At 53.5% G+C, this 18,257-nt stretch overlaps 6 protein-coding genes across 6 annotated transcripts; 2 read left to right on the top strand and 4 right to left on the bottom strand.

Annotated features, from left to right (window-relative positions):
- Positions 1 to 920: 920 nt before the first annotated feature.
- On the top strand, positions 921 to 3,380 carry KD926_010801 (ATP-dependent 6-phosphofructokinase; the record flags this gene model as incomplete). Its single annotated transcript, XM_053103203.1, has 3 exons — positions 921 to 1,661; positions 1,716 to 2,177; positions 2,226 to 3,380. 3 exons carry the CDS (start codon positions 921 to 923, stop codon positions 3,378 to 3,380), a joined length of 2,358 nt encoding a protein of 785 aa, XP_052953365.1.
- Positions 3,381 to 4,779: 1,399 nt separating this feature from the next.
- On the top strand, positions 4,780 to 6,311 carry KD926_010800 (cation diffusion facilitator family transporter; the record flags this gene model as incomplete). The annotated part of the gene is made up of 2 exons (XM_053103202.1): positions 4,780 to 5,833; positions 6,142 to 6,311. The coding sequence occupies 2 exons, from the start codon at positions 4,780 to 4,782 to the stop codon at positions 6,309 to 6,311; spliced, it is 1,224 nt and encodes a 407-aa protein (XP_052953364.1).
- A 624-nt stretch (positions 6,312 to 6,935) lies between these two features.
- isn1 (IMP 5'-nucleotidase ISN1) lies at positions 6,936 to 8,527 on the bottom strand (the record flags this gene model as incomplete). The annotated part of the gene is made up of 6 exons (XM_053103201.1): positions 6,936 to 7,028; positions 7,099 to 7,238; positions 7,313 to 8,110; positions 8,182 to 8,365; positions 8,424 to 8,434; positions 8,503 to 8,527. The coding sequence occupies 6 exons, from the start codon at positions 8,525 to 8,527 to the stop codon at positions 6,936 to 6,938; spliced, it is 1,251 nt and encodes a 416-aa protein (XP_052953363.1).
- Positions 8,528 to 9,128: 601 nt separating this feature from the next.
- Positions 9,129 to 11,006, bottom strand: KD926_010798 (putative MFS quinate transporter; the record flags this gene model as incomplete). The annotated part of the gene is made up of 4 exons (XM_053103200.1): positions 9,129 to 10,208; positions 10,287 to 10,415; positions 10,463 to 10,652; positions 10,729 to 11,006. The coding sequence occupies 4 exons, from the start codon at positions 11,004 to 11,006 to the stop codon at positions 9,129 to 9,131; spliced, it is 1,677 nt and encodes a 558-aa protein (XP_052953362.1).
- Positions 11,007 to 13,001: 1,995 nt separating this feature from the next.
- On the bottom strand, positions 13,002 to 14,608 carry KD926_010797 (putative MFS transporter; the record flags this gene model as incomplete). Its single annotated transcript, XM_053103198.1, has 2 exons — positions 13,002 to 14,293; positions 14,359 to 14,608. 2 exons carry the CDS (start codon positions 14,606 to 14,608, stop codon positions 13,002 to 13,004), a joined length of 1,542 nt encoding a protein of 513 aa, XP_052953361.1.
- Positions 14,609 to 16,831: 2,223 nt separating this feature from the next.
- KD926_010796 (uncharacterized protein) lies at positions 16,832 to 17,564 on the bottom strand (the record flags this gene model as incomplete). Its single annotated transcript, XM_053103197.1, has 2 exons — positions 16,832 to 17,372; positions 17,443 to 17,564. The coding sequence occupies 2 exons, from the start codon at positions 17,562 to 17,564 to the stop codon at positions 16,832 to 16,834; spliced, it is 663 nt and encodes a 220-aa protein (XP_052953360.1).
- Positions 17,565 to 18,257: the final 693 nt, after the last annotated feature.

Below are 18,257 nucleotides of genomic sequence, written 5' to 3'. Positions count from 1 at the left end.
AATATCCCTTCTCACAACGGGCAAGTTAGGGAACTTATACTTCCATTAAGTTTCACATGGCTATCAATGAACCAATCGATTGACTTTCGACTATCCGTCTCAAGGCTAATGGAGTTCGTGCATCCTGTTCGTCCAAGAGTTGGTGCCAACTGCTAGAACCTGACACGATAGAACTAACAGTTCGTCGGTGGATCTGCCAGTGCAGGGGTTCGGAGCATAGATCTCCGAAGCATAGATATCCGTAGCACCGTCTATCGCGAGAAACAGTGAGGAGTAATCCACGGACGAGTCGAGACCACCTCGAACCGGTTTCTCCGGGTTCCTCCCGGAGGGTCAGTATGCTAGCGAGGGCCCATGTTAGTAGTGACAGCAACTGAGATCATGACCGGAGGAGGGCTGACCGATGACATCATCAACCCCGCCAGAGCTCGAGCACGTGCAGGTCCTAGCCCTGCCCTAGCTGCCCGCCCTAAACCCGACCTGGCAGACCCGTGACATCAGGCCTGAGGCGTCGCTGACTTCATTTCGTCGTCTTTATCTGGTTTTTGTTGCCGGAGAAGATCCTGGCAGAGGCTGGTCTATACTTCCCTATATCTGACTGCTTCGTCCACTCAATTGTGCGGCACCTCCCATTTCCTCCCTCCTTCTTCCATCTCTAGAGGTAGGTATAGCTGCGGTCAGTGACGTACTGCCCACTCCTCCCGCTTTCTCTCACCGGAACCCCACTACTCGCTGCCTACTATCCCAACTCTCTAGTCTTTCACTACTCACTTCCCCTCCTCAACCTCACCGACTGATCGGACGGGACCGTTTATTAACTGATCAGTCTCCAGTCTTTTATTTCCAATTTCCCCGCCATCCCACTCTCTCCTCTCGTCCCCCGTCACCCATTCTCTACCGTTGATCGGTAGTCCTTCAGGATGGCTACCACGCACGCCCCCGTCGAACCCCCTAAACGCCGCCGCATCGGTGTCCTGACCTCCGGTGGTGATGCTCCCGGTATGAACGGTGCCGTGCGTGCCGTCGTCCGCATGGCCATCCACTCCAACTGCGAGGCCTACGCCGTCTACGAAGGTTACGAGGGCCTCGTGGAGGGCGGCGACATGATCCGCCAGCTCCACTGGGAAGATGTCCGTGGCTGGCTCTCGCGCGGCGGCACTCTGATCGGTTCCGCTCGCTGCCTGGCCTTCCGCGAGCGTGCCGGTCGTTTGCAGGGTGCCAAGAACCTCGTCCTACGGGGCATTGACGCCCTGGTGGTCTGTGGTGGTGATGGTAGTTTGACCGGTGCCGATGTCTTCCGTTCGGAATGGCCCAGTCTGCTAGAGGAGCTGGTCAAGACCGGTCAATTGACCAAGGAGCAGATCGCGCCGTATCAGCGGTTGAACATCGTTGGTCTGGTGGGCTCCATTGATAACGACATGTCCGGCACCGACGCCACCATCGGCTGCTACTCCTCGCTCACTCGCATCTGTGATGCTGTCGACGACGTTTTCGACACTGCGTTTTCCCACCAGCGTGGCTTCGTTATCGAGGTCATGGGTCGCCACTGCGGTTGGCTGGCCTTGATGGCTGCCATCAGTACCGGCGCCGACTGGCTCTTCGTGCCGGAGACGCCGCCCCGCGACGGCTGGGAGGATGACATGTGCTCGATTATTACCAAGGTATGCTGCTAGATTTCGTGGGTGCAAACTTGATACTGACGAGGACTTTGCTAGAACCGTACCGAGCGAGGAAACCGCCGGACCATCGTCATCGTGGCTGAAGGTGCCCACGACCGTAAACTCAACAAAATCTCCAGCTCTACTGTCAAGGATATCCTTACCAAGCGTCTTAACCTGGATACCCGAGTGACTGTGCTCGGTCACACGCAGCGTGGAGGAGCGGCCTGTGCCTACGACCGCTGGTTGTCAACGCTGCAGGGTGTGGAGGCCGTTCGGGCCGTTCTCGACATGGAGCCCACTACCCCGTCTCCCGTTATCACCATTCGCGAAAACAAGATCCTGCGCACCCCGTTGATGGACGCAGTTTCCGAAACGAAGAAGGTCACCTCGCATATTGAGAACCAGGAGTTCGATCAGGCGATGGCCCTTCGTGACGCGGAATTCAAGGAGTACCACTTTGCCTATCGCAACACTGCCACCCCTGACCACCCCAAGATGACGCTTCCCGAGAACAAGGTTTGTTTGTATCCTCCCATGAGTTGAAATAGGTGCTAACGGATCCAGCGTATGCGCATTGCCATCATCCACGTCGGTGCCCCCGCTGGTGGTATGAACCCCGCCACGCGGGCCGCCGTGGGATACTGTCTCACTCGCGGACACACACCCCTTGCCATTCACAACGGTTTCCCCGGATTGTGTCGCCACCACGACGACAAGATCAGCTCCGTGCGCGAGGTCAGGTGGCAGGAGACGGACCCCTGGGTCAACGAGGGAGGCTCCGACATTGGAACAAACCGAAGCCTGCCGGGCGAGGACTTCGAGACCACGGCTAAGTGCTTCAAGGAGCACAAGTTCGACGCCCTGTTCGTCATCGGTGGTTTCGAGGCCTTCACCGCTGTCAGCCAGCTGCGCCAGGCTCGTCAGAAGTACCCCGAGTTCAAGATCCCCATGACGGTGTTGCCCGCCACCATCTCCAACAACGTGCCCGGAACCGAGTACTCGCTGGGTAGCGACACCTGCCTGAACACGCTGATCGATTTCTGCGACGCCATCCGCCAATCCGCCTCTTCCTCTCGTCGCCGTGTGTTTGTCATCGAAACCCAGGGCGGCAAGTCTGGCTACATCGCCACGACGGCTGGTCTCGCCGTGGGCGCTTCCGCCGTCTACATCCCCGAAGAGGGCATTGACATCAAGATGCTGTCCCGCGACATTGACTTCCTGCGCGACAACTTCGCCCACGACAAGGGCGCCAACCGAGCCGGCAAGATCATCCTGCGCAACGAGACCGCTTCCAGTACCTACACCACGCAGTTCGTCGCCGACATGATCAAGGAGGAGGCCAAGGGCCGGTTCGAATCCCGTGCCGCCGTTCCTGGTCACTTCCAGCAGGGTGGCAAGCCTTCGCCCATGGACCGTATCCGTGCCCTGCGTATGGCCATCCGTTGTATGCTGCACCTGGAAGGCTACGCCGGCAAGACCCCCGACGAGATCGCGGCCGACGAGCTCTCCGCCTCCGTCATCGGCATCAAGGGCTCGCAGGTCCTCTTCTCGCCCATGGGCGGAGAGAACGGTCTCGAGGCCAAGGAGACCGACTGGACGCGCCGTCGCCCGAAGGCCGAGTTCTGGCTCCAGCTGCAAGATACCGTCAACATTCTGTCTGGTCGGTCGGGCTGGCGCGAGGGTCGGCAGACTAACTGGGGGTGTTACGAGTCGGTTTAAAATGAGATCTCGTTGAGATATGGTGTATTTGGCGTTTCCTACATTCCGTTTGATTTGATGTTCAGATTAAGACATACATGAAGATATGAAGACATGAAAAGAAAGATCCTCTTCTACTTCTGAATTTATTATATTCTTTCCTTCAACTTGATCAAATCAATGGTATGGTAGAATTCACTATGTATAGGTAGGATTTCAGGATCTCAGGTCCCTATCTCTCAACTAGTTATCGGGTTCTGCTTAACTTATCAGATCTCCTCCCTTCACCCGTTAGCTCTCCCAATATTGCTATAAAGGTATATACCCTCACTAGTTAGCATCCCATAAACAAATATTTAGAAACTCCCCCTCACGCCTCCCACCCACACCAATAAGTCCGCCTTGAGAACCCTCCACATCCGCACCCACCAGCATCACAACCAGGACACAAGTATAAGACATAAGTATAACCAGCTCCACATCAAACAAACATCCGAACTACGAAAACCAAACAAACAGATGACGGCTTCTTTCGTGGCAAAATAACAATTGTAGAGCGACCAAGTCCCGCTGGGCTCACAGACCTCGAGAACTGGGCATTCGGTCACACCGGCAGGCATCGCGTCGCTCGAGTTGGTCTTTTGTGGTGATTACATTACTCGGGTGGGCATAGCCATGAAAGGGTTGGGGCCCGGTGGGATGTGGGAGAGGTTTAGGGGATTGTGGGGGTTTCATTATAGTGTTTCCTTTTTGATATCTTTCTTTGGTTTTTTTAGAGGGGGGGAAGAAAGGTGTCTGCTGTCTATGTATTAGGGTTTTGGTTTGGGGGCGAGGGCGAGGGCTGGAATAAAGATGAAGAAGGAATTGGTAGATGGACCATTCATATCCAGAAGCGGCCGGTTCGCACTGATCTCCTCTCTTATTGAGTGGTAGTATCTTCCCTGGTTCGAGCACCGTCTGGTATATTCAGTCGACCATCGGACATGCGCTTTGTTTAGTTTTCGGCTGGGACGGAAAGACGCTAAGGCATATACTTCGCCTGAAGAACAAGCACCCCTGCCTAGCGCATCGTGATATGGATCGTACACCGTAAAAAGACTTCAGTGGGGAATGACTTATATTCCGATACTCCGATACTCCATACTAAATTGCTGCGTCCTTTTATTTCAATGGAGACCCCTGGCTTGACTAATCACTAATCGCGGAGGCCGAAATCCCCGGAGTCAGTAAAGGAGAAAAGGTCCTTATTTTCTTCGTAGCAAAGATACACTGCACTTCGCGAATAAAAAGGTGCTGATTTCCAATCTTTTTGAACATGGATTTACCTGACATTCAAGATTGAAGTCTCAAGTTGTTTTTTTAAATTTTAAATTTTATACCTGTGTGATTTATCTGGAGGGGATAGAAGGAAGCTCTAACTATGGAAGAGGACATCGAACTAGAGCGGCTTCGGAAATCCGTCGTCAACCCACCAGACACAAGAGGATTAAGTAAACGGCTTCATCGACGAACGCGTCGAGCACACGCCTATCACGAGACACAGAACTTGCATATAAATCGTCTCATTCAAGTGGCCGAGGACCCGACTTCAACAAGGATATTAGACGATCGAGTCGACTCATCAGCTGCTCACGTCAAAGCCGCCATATACCTTTCTATCTATGGCACGATCCTTGTCGCCGTGCTGCAGATCTACGCAGCGGCAACGACTCGCTCCTTATCTCTCTTCGTGACCATGGCGGAAAGTTGCTGCGAGGCAGTCAGTAACATCGGTCTTGATTATTTGCATAGGAAATCGAGGAAGCTTAGCGATTCGACCCGCTGGCCGGCGGGCGCTGGACGACTCTGTAATGCCAGGAATATCTGCTTTGCCTTTGCCTTGATGGCTGTGTCGCTGGTCTTGGCTGTCGAGTCGATCCGCGCTCTCGCGAGCCCGGACCACGAGCTGGGAACATTTCACGTCGCGGCTATCATCGCCGCTGCGTGTGGATTCGGAATCAAGCTCTTCCTGGCCGTCTATTGCTTCATCTTCCGTCGACACAGTAGTCAATTGGAAATGCTGCGGGAAGACAACCGAAACGACTGCTTCGAGTACGGGTTCGCGATATTCACCTCTGCCGCTGGGGCTAAGTTAGGCTGGTGGGTGGATCCGGCTGGTGCGTTACTTATCGCTTTTGTTATTATCGCCACCTGGATTCGCACGGTTTATTCGGAGTTTATGGAGCTTTGTGGACTTGGAGCTGAGCCCGCCTTGGTGCAGGAGATCGTGTTCTTGACACTGAGGCATTCGGATTTGATTTTGAAGGTGGATACGGTGAATGCGTATCACTGGGGTGAGGAGTTGTTTGTTGAGGTGGATATCGTCATGGCGCCTGAGCGGAGCCTGAGAGAGGTCCATGATGTCTCGCAGGAGCTGCAGGATAAGCTTGAGACGGTTGAAGGCTTTGGGAGGGCTTTTGTGCATGTTGATTACGGTAGGTTGTTTTGTTTTGTTTTGTTTGGTCGTTCGTTATGTGGCTTGAGTATCAGATGACTGACTTGCTTTGTGAATTTTAGAAACGTCGCATATGCCCGAGCACCGCAAAACGCGCTGATGAAATGTCAATCATGCACGATCACCCAGCAGAGTAAAGGAACTTTTGTGACATATCAGCCATATCAACAAAATCCAGCATTGTTTTGAACCACCGGATGTTGAGGCCAGATTATGCAACCCACGCGCTTTGCAGATATCCAGACTTGATGGGTTGGGTTTGTTGATTAACCCGCGAGAGGTGCCCAGGCGATGAAGGTAGCGAACAATATGTAATGGAACCTGTGGAGAATTCTATCGAGAAGACCGATAAAGTGCAGGTGATGGGAAATCCTGTCACTAAATATGCTCCGCTGCAATACCAAGAGCTTGGCTTCGGTGCCAAGCGAGGCGAAGCCAGAAAGCACCGCATTGATTAACAAGGAATCAAAATTAAGATCGGAGATTCACCCTATAGGTACAGTGGTTCTTTCGATCATCACATGGATGAGTAAAAGCGTGTAAGTTTGATGGTTTGGTTGATCGTGAATATAGGGTGAGGATGAAGGAGGATGAAGGAGGATGAAGGAGGATGAAGGAAGGAAGGTGAGCGTCATTATACCCTCATATCTAACGCTCTTAGCTACTTGCATTAGGCGGTATAAATAAAGTGAACAAGAAGCGTCTCATCCTCATACCCCACAGGTAGAAGTAGCTCGATTACTCTACACAGATATCAAAAGCAGAAATTGATTGCAATCCCAAATAGACCAGAATAACGTAGCATGCTAATAAAAAATTATACCCAAGTCTCAAACCAACTGACTTGCCCAGTCTGAAACACATACGAACAAAGAAAAGAACATATTAGGAGAGATGCCACCGCAACAAGATGCCATAAAATGTCAGTAGATAGATAAAACCCCAAATCCACATCCCACAGCTTGATATCCCATTCGATCCAATTGACATGAACATGGACATAAACATAGAGCAAGGCTGGGACTTAGGATAGTAGAACAGACCCAGCCCAAAATTCTAGGTATCAAGTACCATAGACCGGACTAATTAGTCTCCTCCACCAGACCCAACTCGTCCAAGAGCTGAACGGTCTCGGCGGGACCAGCGATCCAAGCCGTTGTGGAGGCCAAACGGGCCTGTATGCACGTCAATCAACTATACTCTACCACAGAGAAGAATGGAAGAAAAGAACATGGCGAGTCCTACCTTGAAATCATTCGCGCCCGCAGACAAGAACTGGTCCCCGACATGCAACGTGCGGGTTCGTTCGATGCCGCCGAAGTACTGCTGACACGCCCGCACACCCCAGGATTTATCACCGATGTCGACAAAGACGTCATTTCCACCTATTGAATTCAATGTGCATCAGTAACAAGACAAAGAGGGAGATGACACACGAAAGCGAAAGGAAATGTCTCACCATTAAAAGCACAAAACGGCAACCGTCCACCCACCGCCGACCGCTCAATCGTATTCTGCACCACCAGAACCGTCTCCTCCAACTGCTCACGATTGACCCTCGTTCCGTTCACCGGACTCACGCCGACCGCGCGATCCTTCCTCAGCACCGTCACCGGGAGTCCTAGATTGTTGACGCACGCGCGGAGCGATGACTCCGCCAGGTCCAGGAGCGCCGTGATATCCGAGTCCTGCCAGGTGGTCATCTCAGGTAGAAGCCACTGGTCGCGGGGCACGTAGGACAGGCGATGCGGCGAGCTAGCGTCATAGCGGAAGAGGAAATTGCTCTCGCCGCCCATGACGACTAGACCGGCGCGTTGGTCGGGGGAGAGATCGCCTGCCTCGTCGTGAACGGCATCCAGTAGACCCTTCAGGCGTGCGTAGTATTTCTCCGCCTCGGTGTATCCGGCTGCAGTGACGATGCCGACTTTGCGGCCCTGGCGGAGGAGGCGGAGGAGGCGCGGGATGGAGGGGTTGTCGGAGGTGAGGCAGGCGCCGTCGTCGTAGAGGGTAACGTCTCCGTCGAAGGTAACGAGATCAACGTGCGAGCTGCGGACGAGGCCGAGGAGTTGTGCGGAGTTCAGGATCAGGCGGATATCGTTGAAGGAAGGGGCGACGAAGCGGCGGCGGCTGATGGCGCGCAGGCGGTCCTGGTATTTGAATGCATCTTCGAGGTGTAGGGGCGTGAAGAAGGAGCCGACGGAGGGGACGAGGAGTTTCAGTTTGGATTTGCCGGGGAGGTCTTTGGCTTCGTGGTCGACTGCACAGATAGGTGTCAGTCTCAGTTGTCGCCCTCGTAGTCAGTCTTGCGGCAGGACGGCAGGGACATACTGTGATCACGAATCAAACTCTCCACGTCGCGAAAGATCTCGGCATAGCGCTGATGGGTATCGGCGGCGACGGCGACCAGATTCTCGCTATCTTCCTGGTAGATAACGGTGGGCTGGGAGTGCAGGACGAAGGGAACGGCGAGGAGACCTTTGATCCATTCGATCAGTTGGTCGCGGCGATGGGACTGCGATGGCGCAGCGGGTTAATTATCGGTCGGGGCGTGTCTCTGGAATGAATCCCACCTTCAGCGCATCTGAGCACATTTCGGTGAGCAATCTGGATCCACAGCCAGGAAGTAGGTAAACAGCAAGGGGAACTTACACTCAACGCGGTATCTGGTCGTCATTGTATATAAGCAATTGGGGCGAGATGCAAAATGGACAGGTCAGAGAGCAAACGATAAAAAATAAAGAGGACGAGAGGGGAGATCAGAAGAGAGAGAGAGAGAGAGAGAGAGAGAGAGGAGCGGTGATATACGAAGGAGACAGCAAACGGCGAGTTGGAGAAGGACAGAAATTCCCCGCAGTGAAGGACGCCAAGACCGATAAGAAGGACCTGCAGTGCTGATTGAACTAGTTGGAGTACGTCTCTGCACCAGACCCGGTGATCATGCCGCATCTTACTGCTTTGAGCAGATCGATTCTTATATAATGGTCATGATCTCACATGACTCCATCGTGATCTCCACCGGTCGCATTGGCAAAGCCTCAAGCTGGACCACCAAAGCGACTGGTCCAGCGCTGTAGCCTGTGGAACAGGAGAATCCGGCGATCGGCGGTCGTCGGGCGCGACCGACCGAGGAATCTCTACGATAACCAAAATAAACAGCACATAGTTAGAAATAACAATAGGTGTCATTCATTTCATCACACTAATGGATCCGCCAGGGAAACACAACCAAACGCTACCAACCCATCGGATATCGAGATCATCATTCATGAGAGAAACTACACGCGCGAGTGATCGATGCGCTCGGTGCGCTCGACGTGCTCGTCGCGCGTTCCACCAGCCATCTCCGCCTTGTCCAACACGATGAGGTCGCGCTGGGCGGCGTCGCGGTTGCCGTAAAGTCCGATCTTGTACCACGGCAGCTCGAACAGCCGGTCCATGCTCTCTAGGCTGCGTCCCGCCGTCTCGGGCACCGTCACGTAAACCCAGAGACCGCCGAAGATCGTCACGGCTGCGAAGAACCAGAAGGTGCCGTACGGGCTAAGGCCGCCGGCGTCTTGGCCCAGCAGCATGTTGGGCACCGCGCGCGAGTTGCCGTACTGGTTGACAAAGTGCAGCGTCATGGCCAGCGAGGTGGCCAGGGCGCGGATCCGCAGCGGGAACAGCTCGGCCGTCAGCAGATACTGCATCGAGTTCCAGCCCAGCGCCCATCCCACACCCGAGATGTACATCATGGCGATGGCGCCGCGACTGGCGGGCTTGTCCTTCTCGGGAAGCACGAAGCTCTTGTCAACGCCCATCTCCGGTGAGCTGGTGAGGAAGCCGGCAATGTAGATCATCGCGATGGCTTGCAGCGTGATTCCCAGCAGCAGAGCGCGCTTGCGACCGATCACGTCGACCAGGAACAAGGCGCACACGACAGCCGACACCAGCTTGACAATACCAAAGACACCGGTCACCAGCAGCGACTCGTTCTCGCCCTCAATGCCCAGGATCTTGAAGAGATCGGGCGCATACAGGGTGATGGACCCGGCGCCGGACCACTGCGACAGGAGCTGAGCTCCGCACGCGATGTACAGGCGGAAGAGGTTCTTGGGCTCCAAGAACGCCTCCTTGATGACGCCCATGGGACCGGCTCCGCGAGTGGCCTCCATCTCGATCTCGTGGGAGTTACGGATGGCGGTGATCTCTTCCACCACGTATTCGTGGTCGGGAGGAAGATGACGGATGCGCGCCAAGTTCTCCAGCGCCTTTTCATAGTTGTTCTTCTTCACCAAGAAGCGAGGAGACTCGTACTGGAGGAAAGACAGGCAGAAGATAAGGCCGGCGAAGATGATGTGTAGACTGGTGGGTACCAACTATTGGTCATATTAGCACTGACTGGTGGAGGGATTTGGGACGCAAGGAGGAATGAGGGGGGAGGGGGGTAGACGAACCCATCGATTGTGCGTGTTGTCTCCCAGATTGATCTGACAGCCATAGTTGGTGAAGTAGGCAAGGACTATACCCAGGTAGACGAAACCCGTGAAGATACAGGTGCAAAGACCTCGGATAGAAGCCGGTGCCTGTCATGGTCAGTACGGCGTTGCCAGTACAGACGGGGGATACTCACGATCTCAGCAAGATACACAGGTCCAACGACGACCGTTTGTCCAACTCCAAGGCCGGCAACAAAGCGACCAGCATAGATCATGCCCAGGTTGCCGTTGGCTCCCATGAAGATAGCCATGCCCAGAATCCACAAAACGCAGAGCTGACGAGTAGCCCAGATACGGCCGATCCGATCGCAGACCAAGAAAGCACTACATCAAACGAGCATAGAAAATTAGTACTGGGGCCAAGTGATCAGATGGAAAGAGTGGACGAAGGGAAATATACAAAAGAGCACCGCCAACAGAGCCAATCTGGACCATAGCCGACACGTTGGCCTTGATGTTGGTCTGGTCAACCTTGCTGTATGAATCGAAGTGGATGGTCCGCTGGAAATCCTTGGAGTTGAAAGCACCCGAAATCAATCCCTCATCCACACCGCGAGCGGCGCCCATGAGACCGAAGGAGACGACGGCAAACCATAGCCGCCAGTTGTACACCTCTTTAGGATCCCCCAAGTTTTTCATGCGAAAAACGTTGAGGGGCTTCTTGGGACCACCTGCCATGGTGCCGGTGAATGCCTGACTTCTCTCTTATGGGTATGGTAAATGTAGGCGTAATAGAAGAGGAAAGGCAAGGAGGACAGGGAAGAAGGCGAGAAAGAGGAAGAGAGAAGTAGGGGAGAGGAGAGAGGGGGAGGGAGAAGGAGGAAGAGGCACACAGTTCAGATCAGGAAAATTCCAGAGGGATGTAACCCTCAGTTAAATATGTGCAGGTCATGCATGCAGCAGCAGCAGCAGCAATAGCAAACTAATCGACAGCCGAAAAGCCTGTCTCTTTTCAACTCCGAGTAGTCCCTTTCCCACACGACCCAGAGATATTGAGCACACGCACCACGGGCCACACAGCATGCGGGGGACAGGGGCGTGGGGTGGAACGTCCACCATCCCTGGGATTCAGCTCAGAACAGAGCCTACTACTCCGTATTTCCTCGGCATTATCAATAGGAACTTCTGCTCGATGGTTTGATGCTTGCCACCATGGTTCTATCCCGTACAACCTAAACCGAACCGAGGACGGCCAAGCACCGGCGTCGCCAAGAGAGCTTGGGGTGCATATTCTGGAGATACCGAGAGAAACACGCTCGCCATGGGGGAGCTTATTAGCGCTTGACTTATTGGCCCAGCCGGGAGCGCCGCACAACGAAAAGTCAAAAAAAAGTATTCCAGGTTCTCGTCTTTTGGCACCACAGGCGGGACAGAACGGGTCCTTCCTCCAGGCCTCACCTGGGGGAAACTCTTTGGAACCGGCAACCCCGCATGGGGGATTCTCGTTAATGTTGGATGATATCGTCATGACAAGCCAGGAAGGAGGCGCTAGGTAACTCCTCGGTCGGTCGGAGGCCAGGGATCCTAGTGGACATCTACTCCGTATCTGGGTCGGACAACTCTAACCTGGGGATGACTTCGGACAACGTCCGAAAGGAATTCTGGCAACCCACCTGGGGAAGTCGCTTGGCGGACCTGGGGAAATTCCATGGCATCTTTGGGGGTCACGACGGGAAATTGCTTAGTGGACTCGATTAAGCCTTGGTTGTGGGGAGTAAAATCGCGTGTCACCGCTGATCTGTCTGGGCAAATACACATGGCGAGGCTGTTTTTCTGCCCACAATGTTCGGCTCAGTATGCGCACGGAATTCAACGACAAGTTGGAATTTTCGGATGCAACTTCACGGCATGCCTTGTCTTGCAGCAATCAGCATCCTGGTCAACACGGTCAACACGGTCGGCAAGCCTTCCCTTCGGTCGAAGGATTCGGTCAGCCAGAAGGAAAATTTTCTGCTGAGGTGGCCTCCGCCGGCGGTTCACCGGCCCCCAGAAACGACTAGGAGTAGCGTTGCCCGCCTCGTACCCTGTAAGATGAGGAGGGGATAGACGGCCCGCATGTGAGAATGTAGGAAAGAAGCCGGTGGGTTGATAGGACTCATAGGACTCATACGAGGATAATGCCCTCGTCGCCATTGGCAGATGCGACCGGAGTGGAGCGTCAAAGGATGAGGTCGAGATCGTTTGTCCCCATACCCCTGGTCCATCGCGCGACCTGCCTGGCCAATATACGGCCAGAAGTCGACTCCTAGCCTCGGGCTTACAGAGTTAAAAGTCCAGCTTGCCTCGGGGAATTCTCTGCGTGGACTGTGGAGGGGCTCTGGAAGATTAGCCTTATGCCCTACTGGGCTTGGTCTCCATCCACAGGACAACCCCCCATCTCAGGTGAGAATTACCAATCCTCTATCGACCCAATCGGACAATTCTACGTAATCCCCGGTTAGGAAAAAGGGTGGTATTCGAATTCATGTTCAAAAAAGTGTGGTAGCCCAAGTGGATTTAATCAAAAGTGATATGCATGCGTAGCCCAAAAGAAGTAAGACCCCCAACAAGTCCAAGAAGACCACACACAGTGCGTGGACCAAATGACCAAAAAAAAAAATTTGTAAATAGAAATGATAAGAGGAAAAAGCGAGGCCGCCCAAGGCGCAAAAAGTGCCCGGAATACCACTTGGCCTAAGTCCGCCACCGGAATGCAGGATTGCGCCAGTCCAGGTCTTGGATCTGCTTCTGCGACATGCCGGCTAGGGCCTGGTCCACGTCCATCCTTTCCCGTTTCTTGTTATCCCACTTCATCCATGCCCACAGGCAGGAGCTCAGGATCAAGATCGTGGACGACGTTGCCAAGTTCAACCCGTTGCCGATGTGGTAGTTCGGCGCGTCGAACGGCAGGAACGACCAGGTTGAGATAAGCCCTCCAATATTTCCCATCATCACATTGGTCCCGATCGCAGCTGAGCGCGCCGTGTCGGAAACCACGTTGTTTGACACATGCGCATTGCACAGTGACCCAAAGGCAAATGCACCGCTAGCGATAACGAAGGTCGCTCCGTATCTCACCATCGGATCGGTACTGGCCAGGAACATAATGTATCCGGCCATAACCAAGGGGGGTGCGATAACATAGAAGATCATCCGGTTGTCAAACCGCCCGCTGAGGAAAGGGAAGAAGACGGTAAAGAAGGCCCCGACCACATAGGGTGGGACAGTGTGGAGTTGCTGACCAACAACGCTGCTGTCGGGATAGATAGTCCGAACAATGGTGGGCGCGAAGAACGCCAATCCCTGCACGGTGATATTGTTGAGAAGAAAGATCATCGATGTTGCCAAGGTGACAGGACTGAAAATGCCGCGCAGCATTTTGGCCCGATCTATCTTATCCAGAACCTCGGTGGTGGCCACACGCTCTGACTTGAGCCGGGCAATGGCCAGATTCTTCTCTTCCTGCGTGAGCCAGCGAGCGGTCTCGGGGCGGTCGGTCAGTGTGAAGAACGCAATCAGGGCCAACCCAATCGTGATGATTCCCTCGATCGCGAAAATCATCCGCCACGCATGCAATCCGCCGAAATGATCCAGCGTCAGAATGGCCGACGCCAAAAGACCACCGAAGGCACCGGCGAGGGGGGCCATGACAACATAAAGCCCCAGGCGGAAGGCCAACTCGCTTCTCCGGTACCATCGCGACATATAGTACGCGATACCGGGCAACATACCGGCTTCAAAGATGCCAAGCACGAAGCGGACACCTGATGCGCTGTGAATATCATTCACAAAGGCCGTACAGACGGAACAAATGCCAAAGATCAACGTTGAAGCTGGCAGAAACCATCCTGGCCCAATCCACTTGCAAGCGATGTTGCATGGAATCTCGAAGATGATGTACGATATATAGAAGACAGAAAGGACAGCATTATAATCGTTTCCTTGAAGATTGAGATCCTTTTCAAGCCCGGCAAGCTTCGCATTGCCTACCCATCCGAAAATTGGTCAGCTCGCCAACGGTTATGTCAGAATGCACGTGGAGGTAACGTACCGATATTGGCTCGGTCGATGAAACAGAACAGGTACAACAAAGCGACCGTGGGTATGATATAAAAATCGATTTTCAGGCGCAGACGACTTTCAGCTCGGCGATCAAATTCGACAAGCGCACGGCCGTATTGGTCGGTGGCCGCCTGACCGCGCCCAGCCGCTTCATGGGCAGCTTCGGTGACAAATTTTTCCTTGTGTTGCGAGACACCCTTCTCATCCACTATCGTGTCAGGGGGCGTGTCGGATGTCATAGTGCTCCCGGTCGTGTCCAGATTCTCGAGCCAGGGGAGCTGGTGAAATACTTATCTCTCCGCGGTGAACAATATCCCCACAATAGACTGCCACGCAGCGTGGTCGTGAGGGTTATAAAGGTCGCTGGGGTCGGATAGGAGAGCTTTCTCGGATTTGCCGAATACTAGCACGGAAGCAAAGCTCGGATGAGACCTGGGGAAAAGTATCGCATCTGGGGTAGGGTCGATCTCGAAACGTGGGGCGAGTGGCGCTGAAGATGCCCGAGTGCTGGACGCCTGCTGTTCTTTGATCGTTACCGCTTAAGATGGACGGCACTTGACAGTCACTGCCCTGGCCCGAAACCTGGATGTCGATACAAACGGGTAAGATGGGAGGTCCCAGAAGCCGCGGGGAAGCAATGGATTCACCGAGGCAGAGCTCGCATTGGCCGGCGAAATAATCACGAAGACGGGATTGGTGCAGGTCTCCAGACGGTTCAGCATTCACCGAGGAATTACCAATGTGGGAGGCCAGAAGCAAAGCCAGTACTTTTCTGGCGGCGTTCCTTGGCAGTCAGCAACGCTCGTTCTGGTTGTGCTCCCGAGATGATCCATAGCGTTTTCCTTATCTTGGCCAGTCGCCAAGGACGCGTCCGTTGGCATGGCGGAGAACGGGATTTGTCAAGCTGAAAAGGAGCGTCAGCCACCAAAGTCTACAGGTCCGAATTGAAACCGCTAGTTAGGGGATGACATCCTGTCAACCGTGAACGAGAAAAAAGAACCCGATGAACTATCGAGGTGTGACAGAATCTCCAGGAGCAGATAACATTGATAAGAGGCTTTGTGTTGATGAAAGAAATAAAAGAGAGACTAGAAAATTAACCTTACCGGGGATGATTCACAGAAAAGCCAGTCCAGCACGCCAGGAATAAAATCAGGCTAGCGAGCCCGCCCCGAAGACAGGGGACAAAGTCCCCGCATTCGAGAACTCCACAAAATCCCCAGATCAGCTGGTTCGCGCCAATGATAGTTGGTGATGGCGATGGCAAAGACGAGTTGGAGAAGGGAAAAGACGCGAGGGCTGGTCGAGGCGAACGGCACGTGCGCAGCGGGGAGGCCACGTGAAGTCATAGGACTACCATCTATTCCCCGGCCCATCCCTAGAGACTTCCCCCTGTTATCTTCGAGATGATTTCTCACGAGTGACATGATGGTTCTCTCCTGCAGACGGGCTTGCGCTGATCATCAATCCTAGATCAAGGTTACATTCCCACCCCTGCTGCCTTACTTAGCCTGCGCTGTGGTCCGTCTCCTACCCTTCTGATCCTCCTTCGCCAATATAATCCCCAGGACTCCCCTGGCTCTATGGCGCAGGTGCAGCTTGGCAGTTGCTTCCCCGCATCAAATTCCGTGCGGATATGATAAGCGAAGTCCTGTCTCCGTCCCAACCAAGCGCCGAACATCGGATCAAGTATCGGCAAGAAGGGCCAGAGACCAAGGATTCCAGGGGGAATGCGGTACCGACGTGTAATGACGCGCTCAGTAGCTAGGGAAGGGCTTGTTCTGCCAATCAAGTAGAGTCCTCCTCCTCCCATGGTTGACTATCGACCGTCCAAGAATGACCAGGCCGACAATCACTTAGAACGACTTGTTATTTGTGCCCAGGGTTCTCTGTCGCCCGGCGGATTGACTGCAGCGTGTGTCTGCTCGGGCATTGGACGTTAGACCGAGTTTCTGATGGATAACTCTGACTGCGAGTGACCAGTCTGCTCTCCGGGCCAAGCGCGGTAATCTACCGAAAGACCGGGTTCTTTCCAAAACTCCGCGGATTGAGGAGCGGAGAGGACAGGGTCGAAAATGGGGCAAGACCAGTAAAATGATCTTCTAGTCCAGTCCACGAGTCATGGTACTATGCCGTACGCCCAGTGCGCGAGTGCGTGCGATACTCTTTGAGCACCTGGCTTGCCATGTCATCGACTATATTAACTAGACACTTGCACACCAGCAGCTTGCCAAGTGAGCAGAAATGAGTCCATTAGCGTGTACTGCAGGATTGTGGGGATCGTGAAGATGTATCTCCTCTACCTTGATATATTATTTGGGAAGAAATAGTAAAATTCCGTATAGAATCCGTCGTGTACTAGACTCGTAGCTTCTTGTGGCTGCGCTCGAAAGAACCATTCCAAACTTGTTCAAGAAAGCAATCAACAAAAAAAGCACCCCCCAGCCCTTTCTTGACCACGCTCAAAGCAAAGCCACAGCCCCCAAAGCCCCCACCACTCCAACCAAACTCCCAAAGACCTCCCCCGTAGGACGAGGAACACCACCCGTCGAGCTCGAAGTAGCAGCAGCTCCTTCTCCTCCTCCTGTCTTGTCCCCTGTCTTACCACCATCCCCATCCCCATCCCCATTCCCACTATTACCATCATCATCACCACCCTCACCCTCCGTCTCACTCCCTCCCCCACTCCCAAGCCCTCCCGTACTTGTCGGCGTAGCACTAAAATCAACATCACCTTGAGTAACCTGCGCCTTCATCTTCGTCACATATCCTTTCACATCCGGCGGCAAGCCAGCATACCAATCGGGTGTATGTCCAGCACGAAAATCTGACGCAATCGATTCACGACCCGCGGGCTGAATCAATTTCGCAAGAACAGACGGCGGGATTCCGGTGATGATGGCCCCGACCAGCGAGGAGGGCGGTTGGATCAGGTTTCCACCTGGGATTTCAAATGGCTTGGTAAATGGCGTTGCGTCGGGGAAAGCGGATTTAAGAGCATCTCTGTTTGATACGTAAGATGGTTAGTTAGTGGGGATTCGTGGGGAGGGCGATGAACAAGGGGGAAGCGTACGCTTGGCTGCGGAGAAGAGCGCCGTCAAGAGTCACTTTACTGGCGATGGTTGGAGAGTCTTGGCTGAGGGTTTGCGTGATGTATATGGGAATTATTAGAAGAATTGAGATAAAGAGGTTCATTTTTCTGTAGACCATGAAGTGCGAACTGTTCATCAACGACTCCAAGATTGAAACCAGAAAATTGTGCCTTGGACTCGGAGTAATTATATAGTTGAAGCCGTGAGACGCACTATTGTACGGTGGAACAGAAGATACCGTGAGCAAACCCGTTTATGAGTCGCGATACGCTGAAAAATTGCTATACAAGAGGAAACCCTCATTCTTCGGGAGACGCGGCATCAAATCCTCGGCCATCCTGAGATCTTGTATGATTCTTTTGCAACGTTCTGTGGGTATAGATTGCCTGACTCGAACATGCTGATTCAGAATGTCTGAGGTGCGAAAAAGTCCATCCACTCAGCCAATTCTTTTTACCATAATGTCATCATCCACGAAGCCACCGGTCACGCATGAACCCCGGATCCTTCACGATCAGGTCTAGATCAGAGTGCGGAGATGTAATTCGGCTTGGACGGGCCGAGGGTGGCGTTGGGCCTTTGACGTCCGCAGACGGACCGAGTATCCTTTCCTACAGTATTCCGAAGAGAATACATCGATTCATCAAGACATCTCAATGTTTAGAATGTCTGTATAACAGTTCCCTGTGGCGAGTGCTCTGCGTTTCTGAGCCACCGAGTCAGAAAGTATGAGTCGTATATTGTTCGAACTACAGGAACAGATTTGCCTCCTCAGAAAGACATATTCCATTCTCTA

The sequence above is a fragment of the Aspergillus affinis genome (genome assembly GCF_023601865.1).
Source record: "Aspergillus affinis strain CMG 70 chromosome Unknown NODE_87_length_163274_cov_91_156480, whole genome shotgun sequence".
NCBI lineage: Eukaryota > Fungi > Ascomycota > Eurotiomycetes > Eurotiales > Aspergillaceae > Aspergillus > Aspergillus affinis.
Note: the sequence above shows the minus strand (reverse complement) of the source record. Positions and strands in the feature narration are given on the sequence as shown.